Source organism: Micromys minutus, assembly GCF_963924665.1.
Source record: "Micromys minutus genome assembly, chromosome: 28".
Lineage (NCBI taxonomy): Eukaryota > Metazoa > Chordata > Mammalia > Rodentia > Muridae > Micromys > Micromys minutus.
The window spans coordinates 1,691,515-1,709,161 of NC_137963.1; the positions used below are offsets into that span (position 1 = coordinate 1,691,515).

At 38.9% G+C, this 17,647-nt stretch overlaps 1 protein-coding gene across 6 annotated transcripts in view; it reads left to right on the plus strand.

The window, feature by feature from the left end:
• MPDZ (multiple PDZ domain crumbs cell polarity complex component) overlaps positions 1 to 17,647 on the plus strand; it is a 136,875-nt gene that overhangs the window by 14,450 nt on the left and 104,778 nt on the right. For all 6 annotated transcript variants that reach the window (XM_080939985.1, XM_080939987.1, XM_080939989.1 and 3 more), the window contains exons 2-3: positions 6,007 to 6,076; positions 9,924 to 10,090. In XM_080939985.1, coding sequence (XP_080796111.1) covers positions 6,061 to 6,076; positions 9,924 to 10,090 — 183 coding nt within the window. In that variant the 5' untranslated portion in view covers positions 6,007 to 6,060. The remainder of the gene's footprint in view (positions 1 to 6,006; positions 6,077 to 9,923; positions 10,091 to 17,647) is intronic.

Consider the following 17,647-nt stretch of genomic DNA (forward strand, 5'->3'; position numbering starts at 1 on the left):
TTTTGTTCTCAGGATGAGTCACTATTAAAGTAGACATAATGGAAAGTAATAACTAGGCATGGCCTTTTTTTTTTTTTTGTATATTTTTCAAGACAGATTTCTCTGTGTAGCCCTGGCTGCCCCGGAACTCTCCAAGTAGACCTAGTTGGCTTCAAACACAGAGTTCTACCTGCCTCTGCCTCCTAAGCCCTGGCACTAAAGGTGTGCAGCACCATGCTCTGCAAGTTGCAACCGTATTAGCTGCTGTTAGAAAACAGCATATTTTAAAAGCTCTAGATAGATGAATTGTTGCTTTCATTTGTAGATTACAAGTCTACTTACATTTTAGATATTTCAGTTGTAATCTATTTAAAGGAGTGTTTGATGATAGATTGTGCCAGAGGAGAAGGGTTGCTTTTCTAAGTTAGAAAAATGATGCAGAATATGGCCAAGGCTTTAATCTTTTCTCCTTATTTCCTTTTCTTTCCATTTCCAAATTAGTCTGTAGCCTAATTTTAATTAATTTAATTTAATTAAGTTTTAATTTTAATTAAGTTTTGGTGTTTTATAGTCTTCACATGTGAATTTTAGTATCTGGAGGCACATAGTGATGGATACAGTAAAATCTCCAGTGTTGTGCTTCTGTGTCTATAAAATCTGCTGTTAGCAGGCTTAGAGCTAAGACTTTGAGATTTTACTATTTTAAAATAATTCATCATTAATAATTGTGAACGGAAGCATTGTTGCCTTACACCAGCTGGATTTGAGGGTTTTGAAGCACTCCTTAGAAACCACTGTAAAGAATCGGCTTAGAAAAGTGAGGGTATGCTCACTCGAAACTGCCCAACTCCCTCATAGTCTGCTTTTCTCTGAAGAGAACTGGAACTCAACCAAGGGGGCTCACGAGCCATTTGTCACCACAAGTGTATCCCGGAGAGAAAATGAGCACATTAACTGTAGCTCTAATGCGTTGTTTTTTTCCCAGACAACTTCTGATCCGAAAAGCTGAGCCTGCCTTTTCTTGAGTTAACTTGCAAATTCCTTTTTACTCCTATCCAGATTCAGCGCAGGGAAACCATGGAAGCTATGAACTGAATTTAGAAGCACTGACTGACGAGAAGGGATAAACATATCTAATTACACGCAGTGTTTTATAGCTCAGGGTAACTCTGTAGGCGGTGTTGGGGGGGTGCCCTTGGTGATTTCTGTAGGAAAGATTCAAGAACTGAAGAAAGAGCATTGGGAAAATACTGGACAATGTTTGAAATAGAATTACCCTCAAGAGCTAGAAAGAAAACCATAGAAAACAACATTGGAAGAATTGTATAAACTTGAGGTTGTTAGACAGAGAGAACCCAGGCCTCCCTGCTCTCCCCCTGTTCCAATTCCATAGTGTTTTTCCATGAAATTTGCCTCTATTAACTACCTTTTAGAGCTCCAGTAAGGAATGTCTCTGTTAGAGTTGACAAAGCCACATATTGTTCTGCTCTGGGATTGGCTATCCCATCTCAGCCACGCAATGGAAATCCTGTGACTGAGTAGGTAGCCAAGGAATGACAGACATCTTCAGTACCAGCCCCTCCTTCTGCAGCTACTGACTCCTGCAGCCCCACAGCTGTGTTTCTGTGTCCATGGGGATGCTTGAGTCTCTGTGTGCTTTAATAAGAACCAAGGACACACTGTGCTCAGGCTCACTGGGGAATTGCCTTGTTCTAGACAGGCAAAAGCACAAAATAGCAAGCACCAGAAGTAACTTCTCTAGAGAATTAATTTCCAGTACAGGAATTACACCTGAGGCCACAGAGTTTATCCTTCTGTGTGTTTGAGGCCTCCCAAGAAAACAGTGACAGAAGTGAGTTGTTTTGTGGGTTCCTGGATGGATCTGGAATCTCCTCATATTGACACATTGATTTGCCAGAGCCACTGCTGGAGGAATCTCTTTGCCTGGTTCTGTCCAAGAAATACATGTGGCATCTGATAACTTGGCCCTTAGCCCTGAAAATGTTGTAGTGAGCAGGGGCAAACTGCCCAACCATCTACATTCATTTGACTTTCACTAGGAGTAAGAGAGCAGAAGAGAGTAAATCTTTGTTAGAAGCATTATTTCCTGAGTCATATGCTAAGGGGAGTTGACTCTGGAGAAGGGTCCTGTCATCTAGGGGTGTGGATAGAAAACAAGAGAGACATGTGCCGAAGACAGTATCATGACCTCATCTTCATGTTTAGTTTGGATTCTAGATGACAACAACAGCTTGATGAAAGAGGAGAAGGGAAGGTGTAAATAATAGAATAACTCTAAGCAGATTTGGTTTATCTAGTACTCTTTAAAGATGTTCCACCAGCTTGATAGTAGAAGGACAGCAATGTCTCTAAGCCACAGACTTAGAAACCACTGGTCTATGTGGACCAACTCCAGTGAGTGCGTGTCTCTCAGCTACATCTGTTTTCAGGCTTTCCAACTCTAGAATTGAAATCAGAGTAAATTACAAGCAGAGAATAAAATAATTTTTAAAAAATTACAAACTAAAATTTAAATGTGTAACTCAGGAGGTAGATACAAGGCTATAAAAACGGTATTTTTGTGTTTCGGGGTATCCGTAAGTTAGGAAGGAAGGAAGTTTTTGAATGGGTAAGAATACCTGTTCTTGAGGCAGTCATGTAAAAAGTGAATGCAGGCATACAAGTAGACCAAACACACACACATACACACACACCCCAATAAGAAAAAAATAAGTAAAGGTAACTCTTAAAACCCACTTCAAAGTAATTTTGAATTAATGTTACTGAATGTTTGTTAGTTTGAACATATTTGTTGTATAAATATATCCATAACTAATAAAATGTTTAAACTATAATTTTCCATGGGACCTTTTGCCCCTCTAAAAAGAGGGAAAGTTCTAAAACTAAGGAAGTGAATAACAGCAGGAATCCTAAATGAAAGGGGCCCAGGCTGTGCTGGAACTCACTCAGGCTGTTCTCAAACTCAGAGCTCTGCCCACCTCTGCCTCCTGAGTACTGGGATTAAAGGTGTGAGCCACCACCACCTGGCACAAACTAATTTAAAGCATGTAGATTCTCAGTTAAAGCAATGGTAGGAATTCCGAAAGACTTATAACTGTGAACATAAAGATAAAACTTGCATTCAGGAATGCTCTTTTGATCAGGGCCTAGAAAATGAAGGAGACAATAAAGGCGGAGATGCGAGTCAAAGGTTGCTTGCACATACTAGACAGGTGTAATGTGGCTAGATGCCATGCTGTGTCCCTGCTTTGGACACAACAGTTCTGTAGTGTCATCCCAAAGTAGGAATTATACACAAAAGTGTACATTTTGCTCTCACAAACACTTGCAGATATGACAAACTACATGTGGTGGATTACGATCTGGCTTTTGTCTGCTAGCTTCAGGAAGTGCTGAGGCAGCTCTGAAGAGGACAGACGGAAATTTAAATGCAGGGACAGATGCTGAGCTACCTTTATGAGCCACAAAATGGGTGCAATGTGCTTTGACATTTTTATATTTATTTAGGTTTAGTCAGAATTGAGTGTAATAACTGTAAAAGCCTGAGTGTCTCCTGCAGCTCTTTTTTCAGAGAATTATTTCTATCTGTGCTGGCTGGGTTGTTTTTGTTTTGGAGGTCATCCATTTGACGCAGACTAGGGAGTATCTGGGAAGAAGGACCTCCGTTATAAAAATGCCTTTGTCAGACTGGTCTGTAGCAAGCCTATGGAGTATTCATATGTTTGTTTGATGATTGTTGTGGAGGGGCCAGCCTATTGTAGGAGATGGTATCCATGGGCAGGGGGTTGTGGATTGGTTAAGAGCCAGCTGAGTGAGTCATGAAGAACAAGCCAGTAGGCAGCATCCCTCCATGACCTCAGTTAACCCCAATGTTTCTTCATGATGGACTATAACCTACAAAATGAAATAAACTCTTTCTCTCCAGATTATATTTGGTTATAGTGTTTTCACAGCAAATAGAAAGAAAACTAAAGTGCTAGAGCAAAACATTTCATTTTGGTTTGGTTTAGTTCTTGGTTTCCTTTGTTTGAATTTTTTGCTAGTTGTTGTGAGATCTGTGTATTCAGAATGATGTTCTGTGTGAAGGGCTGGCTGGATGCATAAGTCTGTGTCTGCATACTTCCAGAACAGCTTGCCAGGCAGCAGAATGGTCAATTTATGCTTGCTCCCCAAATATTTAGTTTATTTTTCATTCCTTGCAAAAAAAATTCTCTTATCAACCCATCATTGGGTCATGAAATGGTCACAGGAAAAGTCCCCTGGAAACTGTCATTATCATAAAAGTTTACAGAAAGCACACAGGCCCAAGATTATAAACAATATTTTGATTTTACTATTCTTGAACAAATACAAAGATAATAGGACTGTCAATTAAATGATAGGTTAAATTTGAATTTTAGATTTTAGTATGAATATCACTGAATCATTGCAGGAAATACATAAGAAGTTAGTCATTTTTTTTTCCTGTAGCTCAAGTTTGATTAGGCATTGTCTTTATATTTGTTCAGTCTGGATGTGCCCCGTCAGGGTCGAAAAGAAGAATGCAGAGCCTCAGTCCTTTCTTCTCTCTCCTCCAGCCTGACCATGTTTTCTTGTGAGCTGTTTTGTAGAATCCATGGAAATACTTTTTTAATAAATGTGCAGCTTTGTGGTTCTTACAAATACACATCTACCAATCTCTGCCTACCATGGATTTTATTTTATTTTATACAGTTGGTGGTACCTTTATACACCATCTCACACACATTCTCTTTTTAAAAAAATCGATACCTCTACTGTGTGATTTTATTTTTAGGTCAATATAGAAAACAGGAGATAGAAGATGAGATCAGTGGTTCGCATTTCATATCCTTGGTGGGCTGTGGGAATTGGATTAAGAGCTCCCCAGCTACATAATGAGATTAAGGTCAGCCTGGGCTGCTTAGTGAGCCCCATCTAAGTAGAGTGAGTGCAGGCTTGGAAATCAGTCAGAGGGGGTTTCAAGTGCAACTTCCCCACTTAAGGGCCCTGTAACTTTGTGAAGACCTCACCTTGCCTGAAAGATGGGAGAACACTTTGTGGGGCACCAAAGGAGCACTCTGTCAGGCACAGGAGGAACAATCTGTTAGGCACTATGAGGATCCTTTTCTTCAAGATGTTGCTTCTTTCCAATTCCAAATCCACTGAGTTACGATTGACGTGCCCCATGCTTCAGAGTGTGTGGTTGTTGAAACAGACTCTAGGACGATTTATATGTAACCTGATGGTGCTGTTACCACAACTAGAACTTATGGATGGTTGCTAGTTGGTTTCTATTACTTCTATGGGTCTCTCTGTATTGGGGGATTTAGTCTTAATTTTTTAAAATACAAAAGCTATGCTTTGAACATTAATGTAAATAGGTTTACTTTATCTTGAGGAGTTTATTAATAATACATTTTAAAAGTGATTTGTTTATATGAGCATCACATAGGTGATGAATGTTATCTTTCTTTGACAGGGCTACTGATAGGTTCTAAAAATAGGTAGGTACATCTAAATTAGATTGTGTGGGCAGTTGGTTGTGTGAAACATCTACACCACTGTAGTTCATTTTAGACCTCATTTAGGCTGAATGTAGTTTTCTTCATTGCTTTAACATTTATAGCTATGCTGGTTAGTTTTTTTTTTTTTTTAATCAACTTGACATAAACAAGAGTCATATAGGAAGCAGAAGCCTCAATTGAGAAAATGCCTCCAGAGGATATGCATATGTCTGTGGGACCTTTTCATGATTAACAATTGAGGCGTGAGCATCCAGCCTACTGTGGACTGTGTTAACCCTGAGCTAATTGTCCCGGGTTGTTTATGAAAGCAAGCTGAGTCAGCCTTAAGAGCAAGACAGTAAGCATGATTCTTCCACAAACTCTACTGTTACATTTAAGTCAATACCATTTTGATAAAAATAATTATAATAGCACCAAGCATTTATCAGGCCTGGGGTTTCATGAAAACATTATGACTCCATTTTATTTCCTTTCTCTTCAGAGTCTCCTGTTAGTTGGTGTTTGGCATCATTATATACACTGAACCTTGAAGAAGATGTTGGAAACCATAGGTAAGATTTCTCTTTTCTCCATCTTTTTTTTTTTTTTTTTTTTTTTTTTTTGTCAGAAGTGAGCAGGCTTCTGCTGCTTTTCAGTACACTATTTTCTATATAGCATTAGTAAATTGGATTAAATTTCTTATTCCGTAGCATTGAACTAGGTAGTGGACAATTGTATCTACATTGTTATAGAAACAATCATTCAAAATAAATTAACATATGGGAGAGCCTACAAATTATGCTTGATAAGCTTAATAGAAGCTGTTTTGTGAACCCAGTTATGGCTTTCGGGTGACACTAGAAATCAGAATGGTAAGTTAATACTAAAACAGGATTGTTAGGGGCATCCCACTGCCCTCAGGACCCACAACCTGCCCACAGAGCGCTGATCACCCGGGAGCCCTCTCACTCCTAAGCCCACAGGCTCACAGGCCCACAGGAGGCACAAGCTCCATTCAGAGACAACACCAACTAACATCACAGATAACGAGCTGGCAAGAGGCAAGCACAAGAAACTAAGCAACAGAAACCAATACAACCAGGCCACATCAAAAACCAGTTCTCCCACCACAGCAAGTAGTGTGTATCCCAACAAACCAGAAAAACAAGATTTGGACTTAAAATCATGCCTCATGATGCTGATAGAGGGCTTTAAGAAGAACATGAATGATTCCCTTAAAGAAGTACAGGAGAGCACAGGTAAACAAGTAGAAACTCTTAAAGAGGAAACACAAAAATCACTTAAAGAGCTACAGGAAAACACAACCAAACAGGTGAAGGAATTGAAGAAAACAATCCAGGATCTAAAAATGGAAATAGAAACAATAAAGATATCACAAAAAGGCACAACCCTGGAGATAGAATACCTAGGAAAGAGATCAGAAGTCATAGATGTAAGCCTCACCAACAGAATACAAAAGATAGAAGAGAGGATCTTAGGGGAAGAAGATAACATAGAAAACATTGACACAATAGTCAAAGAAAATGCAGAAACCAAAAAGCTCCTAATGTTGAGAAGACCAAACCTAAGGATAATAGGTATAGAAGAAAGTGAAGATTCCCAACTTGAAGGCCCAGTAAATATCTTGAATAAAATTAGAGAAGAAAACTTCCCTAACAAAAGAAAGAGTTGTACATGGACATAGAAAAAGCCTACAGAACTCCAAAAAGATTGGTACTCTGACATCCTTCAATGAAGGAGTAGATACAGAGAATGTGGTACATTTACAATAGAGTACTACTCAGCTATTAAAAACAATGACTTCATGAAATTCTTAGGCAAATGGATGGAACTAGAAATATATCATCCTGAGTGAGGTAACCCAGTCACAAAAGAAAACACATGATATGCAGTCACTGATAAGTAGATACTTGCCCCAAAGCTAAGGTTACCCAAGAAAAAAAATTCACAGACCTTATGAAGCTTAAAAAGAAGGAAGACCAAAAAGTGGATCTTTTGTTTCTTCTTAGAAGGGAAAACAAAACACTCATGGGAGGAAATACAGGGACAAATAGAGGACAGGAGCAGGTACTGAAGAAAAGATCATCCAGAGACTGCCTCACCTGGGGATCCATTCCATGTGCAGCCACCAAACCCAGTCACTATTGTTGATGCCAAAAAGTACTTACTGGCAGGAGCCTGATATGGATGCCTCCTCAGAGGCTCTGCCAGAGCCATACTGCTACAGATGAGGATGCTTGCAGCTAATCATCAAACTGAACACAGGGACCCCAATGAAGTAGCTCAAGAAAGGACTGGAGGAGCTCAAAGTGTTTGCAAGCCCATAGGAAGAACAACAATATCAACCAACCATCTACCCCCTACCCCCAAACTTCTAGGGACTAAAAACATCAACCACTGAGCACACATGGAGAGACCCATGGCTCCAGTTGCATATGTAGCAGAGGATAATATGTCTAGCATCAGTGGGAAAAGAGGCCTTTGGTCCATTGAAGGCACATTTTCCCAGTGTAGGGAAATATGGCACTGAAGTGGGAGTGGGTTGTTTGGAGTGGGAATATCTTCATGGAAGCAAGGGGAAGAGGGATGGGAGAGGGCTAAAATGGGATAACATTTGAAAAATAAATATGATAAACTAGATTGTTATTCTCACTTATATTCATGTAGCCAAAGCACTGCTCATAGGCTAGTAATTGTACCTCACATCCCATTTAAAATAGTTTAGTTCATGCATGAAATAGTTTTGCCTGAGAGATCGATTTCCTTCGTTTGTGTGTGACTTCTATCTTCCCCACACTGCAGTGTGGGATGGTGCTTTAGAGACAGCGAATTATAGAAAGCCGTGTCAGGTACCTCTCACAGGTTAGCATTGTGCCTTCTCCAGATAGCTCTTGGGAGCCTGAATACTGAAGGGTGTGTACAGTTCACTCTGACATCTCAGCAGTTGCCAGTTTTTGAGGGAATGAGACAATAAAAGGAAAAAGCACTGTTGACTCAACTCCATTCCTACTCCTATCATAAAATTCAGTGTGAGACATTTGCCATGTCTCATTCCGTATTGAAATCTCCCACCATAAAAACCGATAGATCACATAGGGCAGTTCCTGATGATTCAGGAGAAGGAAAGGGAAAGCGTGCCTTCCATTAAAACACTGCCTTCTGGATTTCGTTCTGTTAGCACAAAAACAATAGATTTCTGTTCCGACTTACCATGGGAAATAAGATGCAGAACAAGGTTTTCATGTGAGCTTTTATCAGTCTTGGCTTAGCATTTCTGAAAGAACTTTAGCTTGTTTGTGTGTATACTCATGATCAATATGATTCTGTATGTAGTTACCCAGTGTCTGTGGACTGGTAGATGTTGTTCTGTAAGCACCAGCTCTGGTGGTGATCCCCTCTTTTCTGGCTACTGTAATATACGTGGAATATTGCATTGTAATGTATGTGCAGCAGATGTATATGCTGTCATCATAACTGTGCTAGGACGTATTTGAAGAATCTCCATTTGATAAAAAAAACCAAATTTGACTTATAAAGTGTAAGAACCCATGTTTGTGTGAGTCAGGAACATGTTGGTGTTCACTGGTGAAAGCAGGTATGTAAGGTGCTAGGTACATAGAGCACAGTCAATGTGCTCACTTTCATAAGACACCTGATTCGTAATATGTCGAACAGTGATCTGAACTAAACTGGTTTAAAGCATTTATAAATATGCTATTTAATTTTAGGGTAAAACATTCCAGTAGAACTTTGAAATGTATATTTTTTAATATTTCTAAGTTTTCTAGTATATAATACTTAATTTGTTAATACATGGACTTATTACATTTTGGATGTGATACATCACTCACAGCAACATCCACTTATCAATGGGATTAATTACCCATTTATTATATGTAAATATGGTTATATCTTTATAAAAAAGAACAGATTAGATAAGGCCTTGGTAGGCTTATGTGGTTTTCACAGGAGCTGGAAACATCTGGCACTGAGTCAGTTACACATCATGTGCATCAGTTTCTGTGACTTTACAACTGTTTGCTTAAGTGTGTACCCTGTTCCTGCTTTTAAATGAACTTCACTGTGGGAAACTTAAAGGTTTATAGTGACAGATTGTAGTCTTCCTTTAGGTCCTAAATCTGATTAAGCAGCTGAATTCTTTCGAAGCATACATAAATATGCTATTAACTTTGAGGGAAAAAAAGTATTTAAAGTCTTAAAAGACGGTCCTTATATTGAATTAAAAATGTTTTTTTTTTTTTATAGCTTTACATTCAGTTTCCATAAGACAGTGCTGTGCACCTTAGGATATTATTCTATTCTAAAGGTGTAAGAGTCTTCATAGATTCCACAAGTCTATGGAGTTCTGTTATTGACTGATGTTTCTCTTTGGAATAGACAAAACTCGGGCCCTGCAGGCAGCAGAGCGCTTGCAGAGCAAGCTGAAGGAGCGTGGGGATGTTGCAAATGAAGACAAGCTGAGCCTCCTGAAGTCTGTCTTGCAGAGTCCACTCTTCAGTCAGATCCTGAACCTCCAGACATCGTTACAGCAGCTGAAAGACCAGGTAGGACGGCACCACCCACAGACACCCTCGTGGCGTGGCAACTATCTAGTGAGGAAAAAAAAAAAAGAGGCTTGCACTTTTCCAAAGGCTGACTTCTCTCCACGTTAATAAATAATGAAGTCATTTAAACCGACAGGCAATTCAGGCTTACTGTGCCTGTTCCCTGCTAGTTATTTTTGTACCCGTTGTTGCGGTTGGTATGACATTATGTTGAAAGCTCGTGTGGATGCTTAGACATGAGCTCCTGCAGGAGGAAGGCTGATGAGAATGTTTGGGCTGGGCGGCTGGCCTCTTAGTTTTCATCATCACTAAGCCCCGTTGTTCGTGTAATCTTGCTCATTCAGATCGCGACGGTCGTTACGGCTACAGGATCCGAGAGTAGCATGAATTTGTATGTTTAATCGTGTGTATGAGGAAGGGAAGTCACCTCTGTTTTGACAGTGAGAGGATAATTACATTGTCATCAGCTAGAGGAACTGCAATTCTCACTTCTTAAGAGTGTGCAAGTAGCACTTGCTTCCCTGACAGCATCAGATGGTGACAAACATTAGGATTTCTAAATGTAACACCATGTTTTATTCCCTGTAAAAAAATTATGAACATTACAAAGTTTGAACATTTATATTAATGCTGAAAGCATGTCACATGACAGGATGAAAACCAAAGTCAGATGTTCTTTGAACTTACTTCATTTAATCGCCGTTTCGCAGGTTTTAAAAATACTTTTTTTTTTAAAACAGTTCTTATCCCCTCAGGTTTGAAGTCTATTTAGTTATGTTCTCATGTTTTTTATAATTAATTTAATGGTTATGGATGACTTGCTAGCAAGTATTCTGCCTTAAAAGGATAAAAACGAAACTTAAAAACTAGTTTCACAATTCAGTGAGTGAGCATTTCTAATGCAGTGGGTATTCCAGATGCCAACGCACAGCAGAGGAGCAGGTTAGTGTCCTCCAGCCTTAACCCAGGTTCCTGTGTGCTTTTCTAATGCCCCATAGATAGAAAGAGGAATCTTCAGAAACTTTTATCTATTGGGCCGAGGAGATAATGTGGCCACCAGTGTGTCCCCATCCCCAGAACACTGTGTGACAAACAAACACAGGAGCCACCACAGCTGGGTGTGTCGGAGCTGAGCAGAGAAACAAATGGATCTTACACACAGGAACTTGTGGCACACACACATAACCATAAGCTATGTTTCTGTAGCAAGTTTCATCTTAGTGATTTCAAAAGCTGTGGTTGTGAATTTAAACGGGAGGTTTTATTGTTGTTGTGGTGGTGTGTAATATGCGTTTCTTTCTTGGTAAGATGCTGGAAAGACTAGATTTCAATATTGATGGCTAAGCAACCTTTTAGAGAAACCAGTGTCTAGAATATAAACATAAATATGCTATGGTACGCTATGGTTTTATTCCAAGAGTGAGCAGAAGTCTCCCTTGTGCATTATGTGAACATGTAGTTGTAATGACAGGAAAATAAAGTCATATGCCAAGTATGTTAAAATACAGTAGTAGTCAAGCAAAAGTAGCTGGATCATTGCCCGACAGGCAGCCTTCTGCAGGGAAGACAGCTTCTGTCCATTTTGTCCAGTGGAAGGATGCAGATGGCCTACAGGTTGCACTGTTTCTGGGTTTCCATGAACTCTAGGGCTGTGTGGACCTACATGATTCACACAAAGCCTGCTGAGATGCCTGTTGAGTATTGTAAGGAGCTTCACGAAGTATAGTCTACTGTGATTTTTATTACTGATACGGGGATGTCTTTGATAACTACAGAGGACACTGAGACAGAGATTGTTTCATAAGGACGTAAGATTGATTTAGCTCTGTAGACAGACTGAGGCTAGAGTCTGGTGAGACCTCTGAAAAGAGTTGAGACCTCTGCCCCAGAAGTAGACAGTATGACAGGGCTCTGAGGAAGGGCTATGAGGATGCAAGTGGGGGATGTTTCATAGAGCATAGGTCTGCTCCGAGGCTGTTGCATTCCCAGGCAGGAGGCAGGGGACAGTGTAGGAGCGGGGTGTGTGTCCACTAAAACCTCCTTTGCTATAAACCTGCTCGGGACATTGGAATCTGCGAAAGGTGGGAATTGTATTGTCTTCTGAGCTTCAGCTGGATTCTGACATTACCTTCTCACAATGTATTTCCCAGATTAGGTTGTGAGGTCCTTGAATTCTGCTGACCTGTCTGAGATATCTTTGGATTTTTGTCTCATTGACCATTTGTCCCATAGAAGGGAAAAATAGTAAAAATAAACAAACAGATAGATAGATAGAAAGATAGATAGATAAATAGATAAAAAGGGAAATGTGTAATTCTGTTTGTCCCAGTGTCTCAAGAAGGTTAGAGATATGTTTGTTAGGTTCAAGTAGATGAGATGTTACTTTTGTTACTGCCTTTGGGATCTGCAGCCTGTTTTAGATCTTTTATGTATTGTTTCTTTCAGAAACAGACTTGATACCTGTGCATCTCTCAAAGGCTGGTGACTGTTTCCAGAATGTTGAGAGTTGGCACATGTATTTTATGAAGCTTCTCTGGTCTAGTATAGGTGGGTGCCATTTTTTGCCAATTCCTTTTACTCACCAGACCTTTTTATTTTGCAAGTATCTCATAAAATTTAAAAAATTTTTATAATGTTTTCTACTTTAAGTTTTACTTATAAATATTCTAGACTTTATCATGTTAGATTTAAAAGTGCTCATACATGAATGTTCATAATTTGATAGTTCATATAAAAGTTGTTTCATGCTTTTATTCCAGTGGCCATATGGATTACCCACTGCTAGTTTAAACTTGTTACCGTATACCTATGTTGTACATTTGATGTACAATTTTGTCTGCACAGCAGGTAGAAATGACTGCTTCTGTCTTTTCCTTTTTCTAGCTCCAGCCCCTGCACCATGCCCAGTATCATTCTGTGTCTGTTAGAAAAGCTCGAGGTGTATATAGCTTTACTGAAGAACATGATCATACTGTTGCATTAATGACAGATGCTGACATGCCGTGTTGAATTAAACCTGCAATTCCCCCCCCCCCCATCCTTCCCATTACTTCTATTCAATAATGTTTAATTTCTCTAATTTGCTTCTACAGTATTAAGACTGCCCTTAGAAATCAAACTGTTTCCCTTTGGCAAATTAAACACTTGACAGGTGTGTAACTGAGAGGGCAGAAAAGCCGTGCCCTGAAGGGATGTGCTATTTAAATATTGTCAAAATTATTAGCAGGTCTGAGAGTATAATTGATGCCTCTGTTTAACTCCGCCACATTGTGTATTGTTCTAACGCCAGCTAAAAGGATGTATGCTATTAAACCTGAATAATCTCTAATCGCTGCAGCTCATTTCCTATTGCACGATTCCTGTTTAAGTGAAAGGGAACCGCGACTGCGTGTCAATGATCTGTCAAACGCAGGTTCTCAAGCAGTGTCCTCGGTGTCACCTAGTCATCACAGCGATTAACTGCAGGGCCTAATGCGTATTCATGAAAAAAATCTCGCTATTGTGGGGGAAATAAACACGTTAGCAGCTTAATAATAGAATCTTGTCAGCCTTGAGCATATCGGATTTGCATATTTATTCGGTGAAGTTGCTCCAGTCCCATATAGATGTAGATGCTTCTCTCCTGATTAATTAATTACCTGGTTTTATGAATGATCGTGGGCACTAAATCAGCCCCCTCTGTCACATGCAGGACCACTGGGAATAAAAATTATTAATTTTAAATAAAAATTTAGGATCAGGGTTTAGAAATTGACATTGGCAAGATTTTTTTTAAGCTATGACAACAGAGACTAATTTTAAGATGGGAGAAATGGTGTACCTAGCTCAGGTTACCAAAGATGCTTCCCTGGGGAATGAGCCCTGGGCTAGAAATACTAGGGACCACTTGGTAAAGAACTCCAGCGTCTGTGTCATATGGTATTCTGCTGTATTAGTGGCTTGGTTAATGTTTACAGCTTCTTAGTTGATCCGTCCCCTCCTTTCAAAAACATATTGGTGTATACATGTTTTATTTTAAAGTGTAATGTATAGTAGTAACACACATATATATATGTACATGTATAGCTACATATATGTGCGAGCGCGCACAAACACACACACACACACACACACACACACACATATATATATCCTAGACTTCTTGAAAAATTTTAACTGAAGAAGTGCTAGGTGTTACATGCTATTAAAGTTAGAATAATTAGATCATGAAAACAAATCACTTTCATTTTTGAAGTGCCATCTGTACACTGTGAATGAATTTTTTGTATAATTCTGTATTTGTAAATTTTACCTGTTCACATTCAAAACAACTCCTGATGACAAACAACTTGAAAAGTGAACAAGAGTGAACACAAATGCAAACATGTAAACACCACAGTAGTAGATCTGTGGATACCCAAAGACCTTGGCTCATAAAATTCATATAATTTAATTTTGGTTTCCGAGGATCCAGGCAAAACCAAACCAAATTACAGAAGAACTGGGAGTTGTAAACTTTGTTTGTGAGACATTCATTAAATTAAAATTTTCTGTGGCAATGATAATTTTTATTATACCAATTCTGTTATGGTGTTTACAATATCTTTGCTGAACATCTGAAATCAGTGAAAAACAGTAATTAATAAAATAGGGTTTTTACTATTTCACTGGGAAAATAGTACCGAAGATAACAAGATAACATATTCTAGGATAGAAAGAATTACTTAGGTTTGATAAAAGGAATAGCCACAAATGGAAGGGACAATATTTAAAGTGCATCATGAACAGTAAGTGCTTTTCTGCAGAGATGAGATAACAGTTTGGGGGGAAGCAAGAGTGATTATATGTGCACAGAGTGCTTTTCACATGAGAGTGTTGTCAGCAGTCACATTGGTTTGACCTGCTTGGAGCTAGTAGAGCTGCTATTGGTGCAGTGGGTAGAGCTTGGGAAGTTGTCACATGACCATCACGCCTAGTACAGGCTCACCCTCCCCTCCAACATGCAGTTGATGAGTTTATTAGACTTAAGGGTCCAGATTGAGAAACCCTGGCTACATCCATACCTTTATTCACCAGTATTTCTTCATGATAAAAATATTGAAGAGAACAGTTATACTGGAGAGGTATCTAGTATCAGCTATATAATCTATAGCAATCTATAGCAAGTACACAGTCAACATCATGGCAAAAGGAGGAAAGTACAACATCAGAAATAGGTACCTACTCTCTTGCTTTCTGTTCATCGTAGTACCTGAAGTTTGAGCCAGAGCAATAAGAAGTGAAGGAGCTTGTAGGATACAAATAAGAAGGTGAAACACCAACACTTCCTTATTAGCAGATAAGATTCTATACATAAAAGAAAACTAGTGGTTCTCAACCTTTCTAATGCTATGGCCCATTAATACAGTTCATCATGTTGTGGTGCCCCCACCAACCATAAAATTATTTTCATTGCTTCTTCATAACTGCTATTTTGCTACATTTATGAATCATGATGTAATTATTTGTGTTTTCTAATAGTCTTTTTAGGGTCATAACCAACAGGTGCTCCAGCAGACATCCCCAGGTTGTGTGTGTATGTGTGTGCTCGAGCGTGCATGCGTGTGTGTTTGGTATTAGCCAAAAAAAAAAAAAGAGGTTTTAGTAACATTTTGATAAATAACAACTTTGAGTATGATTTGAAAATATGTAAGTCGTTCCTCAGAAGAATGCTATTCTTTATATTCCTGATGCAAAGAATATAGCATCCTGTTTAAATGTTTCTGATGAAGGGCACCTTAAAGAACTCTGTAGAGATAAAGGCAAATGCTGTATGTGTTCTTTAGAGTCGCTTGTTGGGCATGACCAGAATCACTCCTGGAACATCTAGTCTATACATAGATATCTGTAAACCTAAGGGATCAAGTTCATGTCCAGATATGGAGATATAATGCCTTTAAGTTGCTACCTCATCAGCTCTGATAACTTCTTACGGTTTAGACAGAGGGAATGATGAAATCCTGGCAGATGACATGGGGATAAGTCATTTGCTTCTCAAGAGTGAAGATCTGAATTTGGATTCCCAAAACCTTCATATAACCTGGACACAGCAGGAAGTGTCTTTAATCTCAGCATGTGTGAGGGTGTAGAAGGTAGAGATAACGGAAGCCCCTGACATGCATGAGCTGGCTATCCTGGCATAACAGCAGTAAGCAATTTAAGACCGTGTCCCATACAGTTTGAAAGATGAAGATGGATAGCCATGTACACGCATCATACATATACATATACAAACACTTTTTTTAATCAAAAGAGAAATGAAAAATTTTGGTACTTTAACATGTAAATATTTCTGGTATGAGGTTAAGGATAGTTGTGTATACTGCCATGGTGTGTCAGAAGTCAGCTTTGTGAAGTTAGTTCTTTCCTTCTACCTTGATGGGGCTTTCAAGCATACCAGTCAGCCTTATTCCTGCTTGGTCCAGTGAAGAGGCAGAGTTTCTGCAAGTCCTGTGTCTTAACCAGACCATGACAATATACATAGTATATTATGACAATAGACATATATGACAATAGACATAGTACACCAAGGAGACCAAAGCAGGCCTGTTGTACCCAAAGCCAATGGCATTTGACTTTCAGTTTATGTCATTTCTGCCCTTGCTTATCTCTGTAAAGGAATGAATGAGGTTAAACATTTTTAAAAGGGAAGGAATGTCATTTCTGAAGAGAAATGCACATAAATGCTTTAAAATTTTAGATTAAGATTTTCAATTGCTCTAAAATTGTATTCTACATTTTAGTCTTTATAAGAGTTTCATCCTAATTTTATTTACATTTATAATCTGCTATATGTTATGGTTTAGTTATATGAACTGGGTTAGGCAGGAATGGGGTTAATAGCTCTGTGGCTTTACCCCTCCCCCCATTGTATTTGTCCTCAGAGTTATTTTTTCCTTTCTCTCTCTCTCTCTCTCTCTCTCTCTCTCTCTCTCTCTCTCTCTCTCTCTCTCTCTCTCTCTCTCTCTCTCTCTCTCGGCATATTGTGAATAGTTAATAGTTTCATTTGTCTTCTGGAGATCTGATAATGATGTCAAAATCAGTGTAAGACCCTAATGTCTTATCTAAGTTTCTGTTTTTCTTGGCATGGTAGTGGATTAATTCATTCTAATCTTGGAGCTTTAGTTGCCTTGATGTAGAAAATTTCAGTGTACTTTGATGGTAATATATTTTGTCAAGATACATTCCTTGAATTTTTCCCTTGAAAGTTTGCCTGAAGAAACACAGTTCTTGGGATTCAAATGAATTAATGCTCCCCTGAGGTATTCAGAAGTGCATGTACAGACTGCTGTGTGCTGTGGTACTTAAGACAGTGCTAGCCTGCACCAAGAGGATTGTTGTGCAGAGTTCAGGCTGGCTGAATGTCCTCCATTCACTGTGCCTAGTTTCTCTTTGAATACCTTGTACCCATGTATACTCAAGCTCAAAGCTGATAGTTTAACTTAACTAAATTTAAATACCATTAAACATCCTGTATGCTGAGCATTCAATATGTATCTTTCTTTTCCAAGAGATGATTTTTTTTTAAATAAAAAAAGA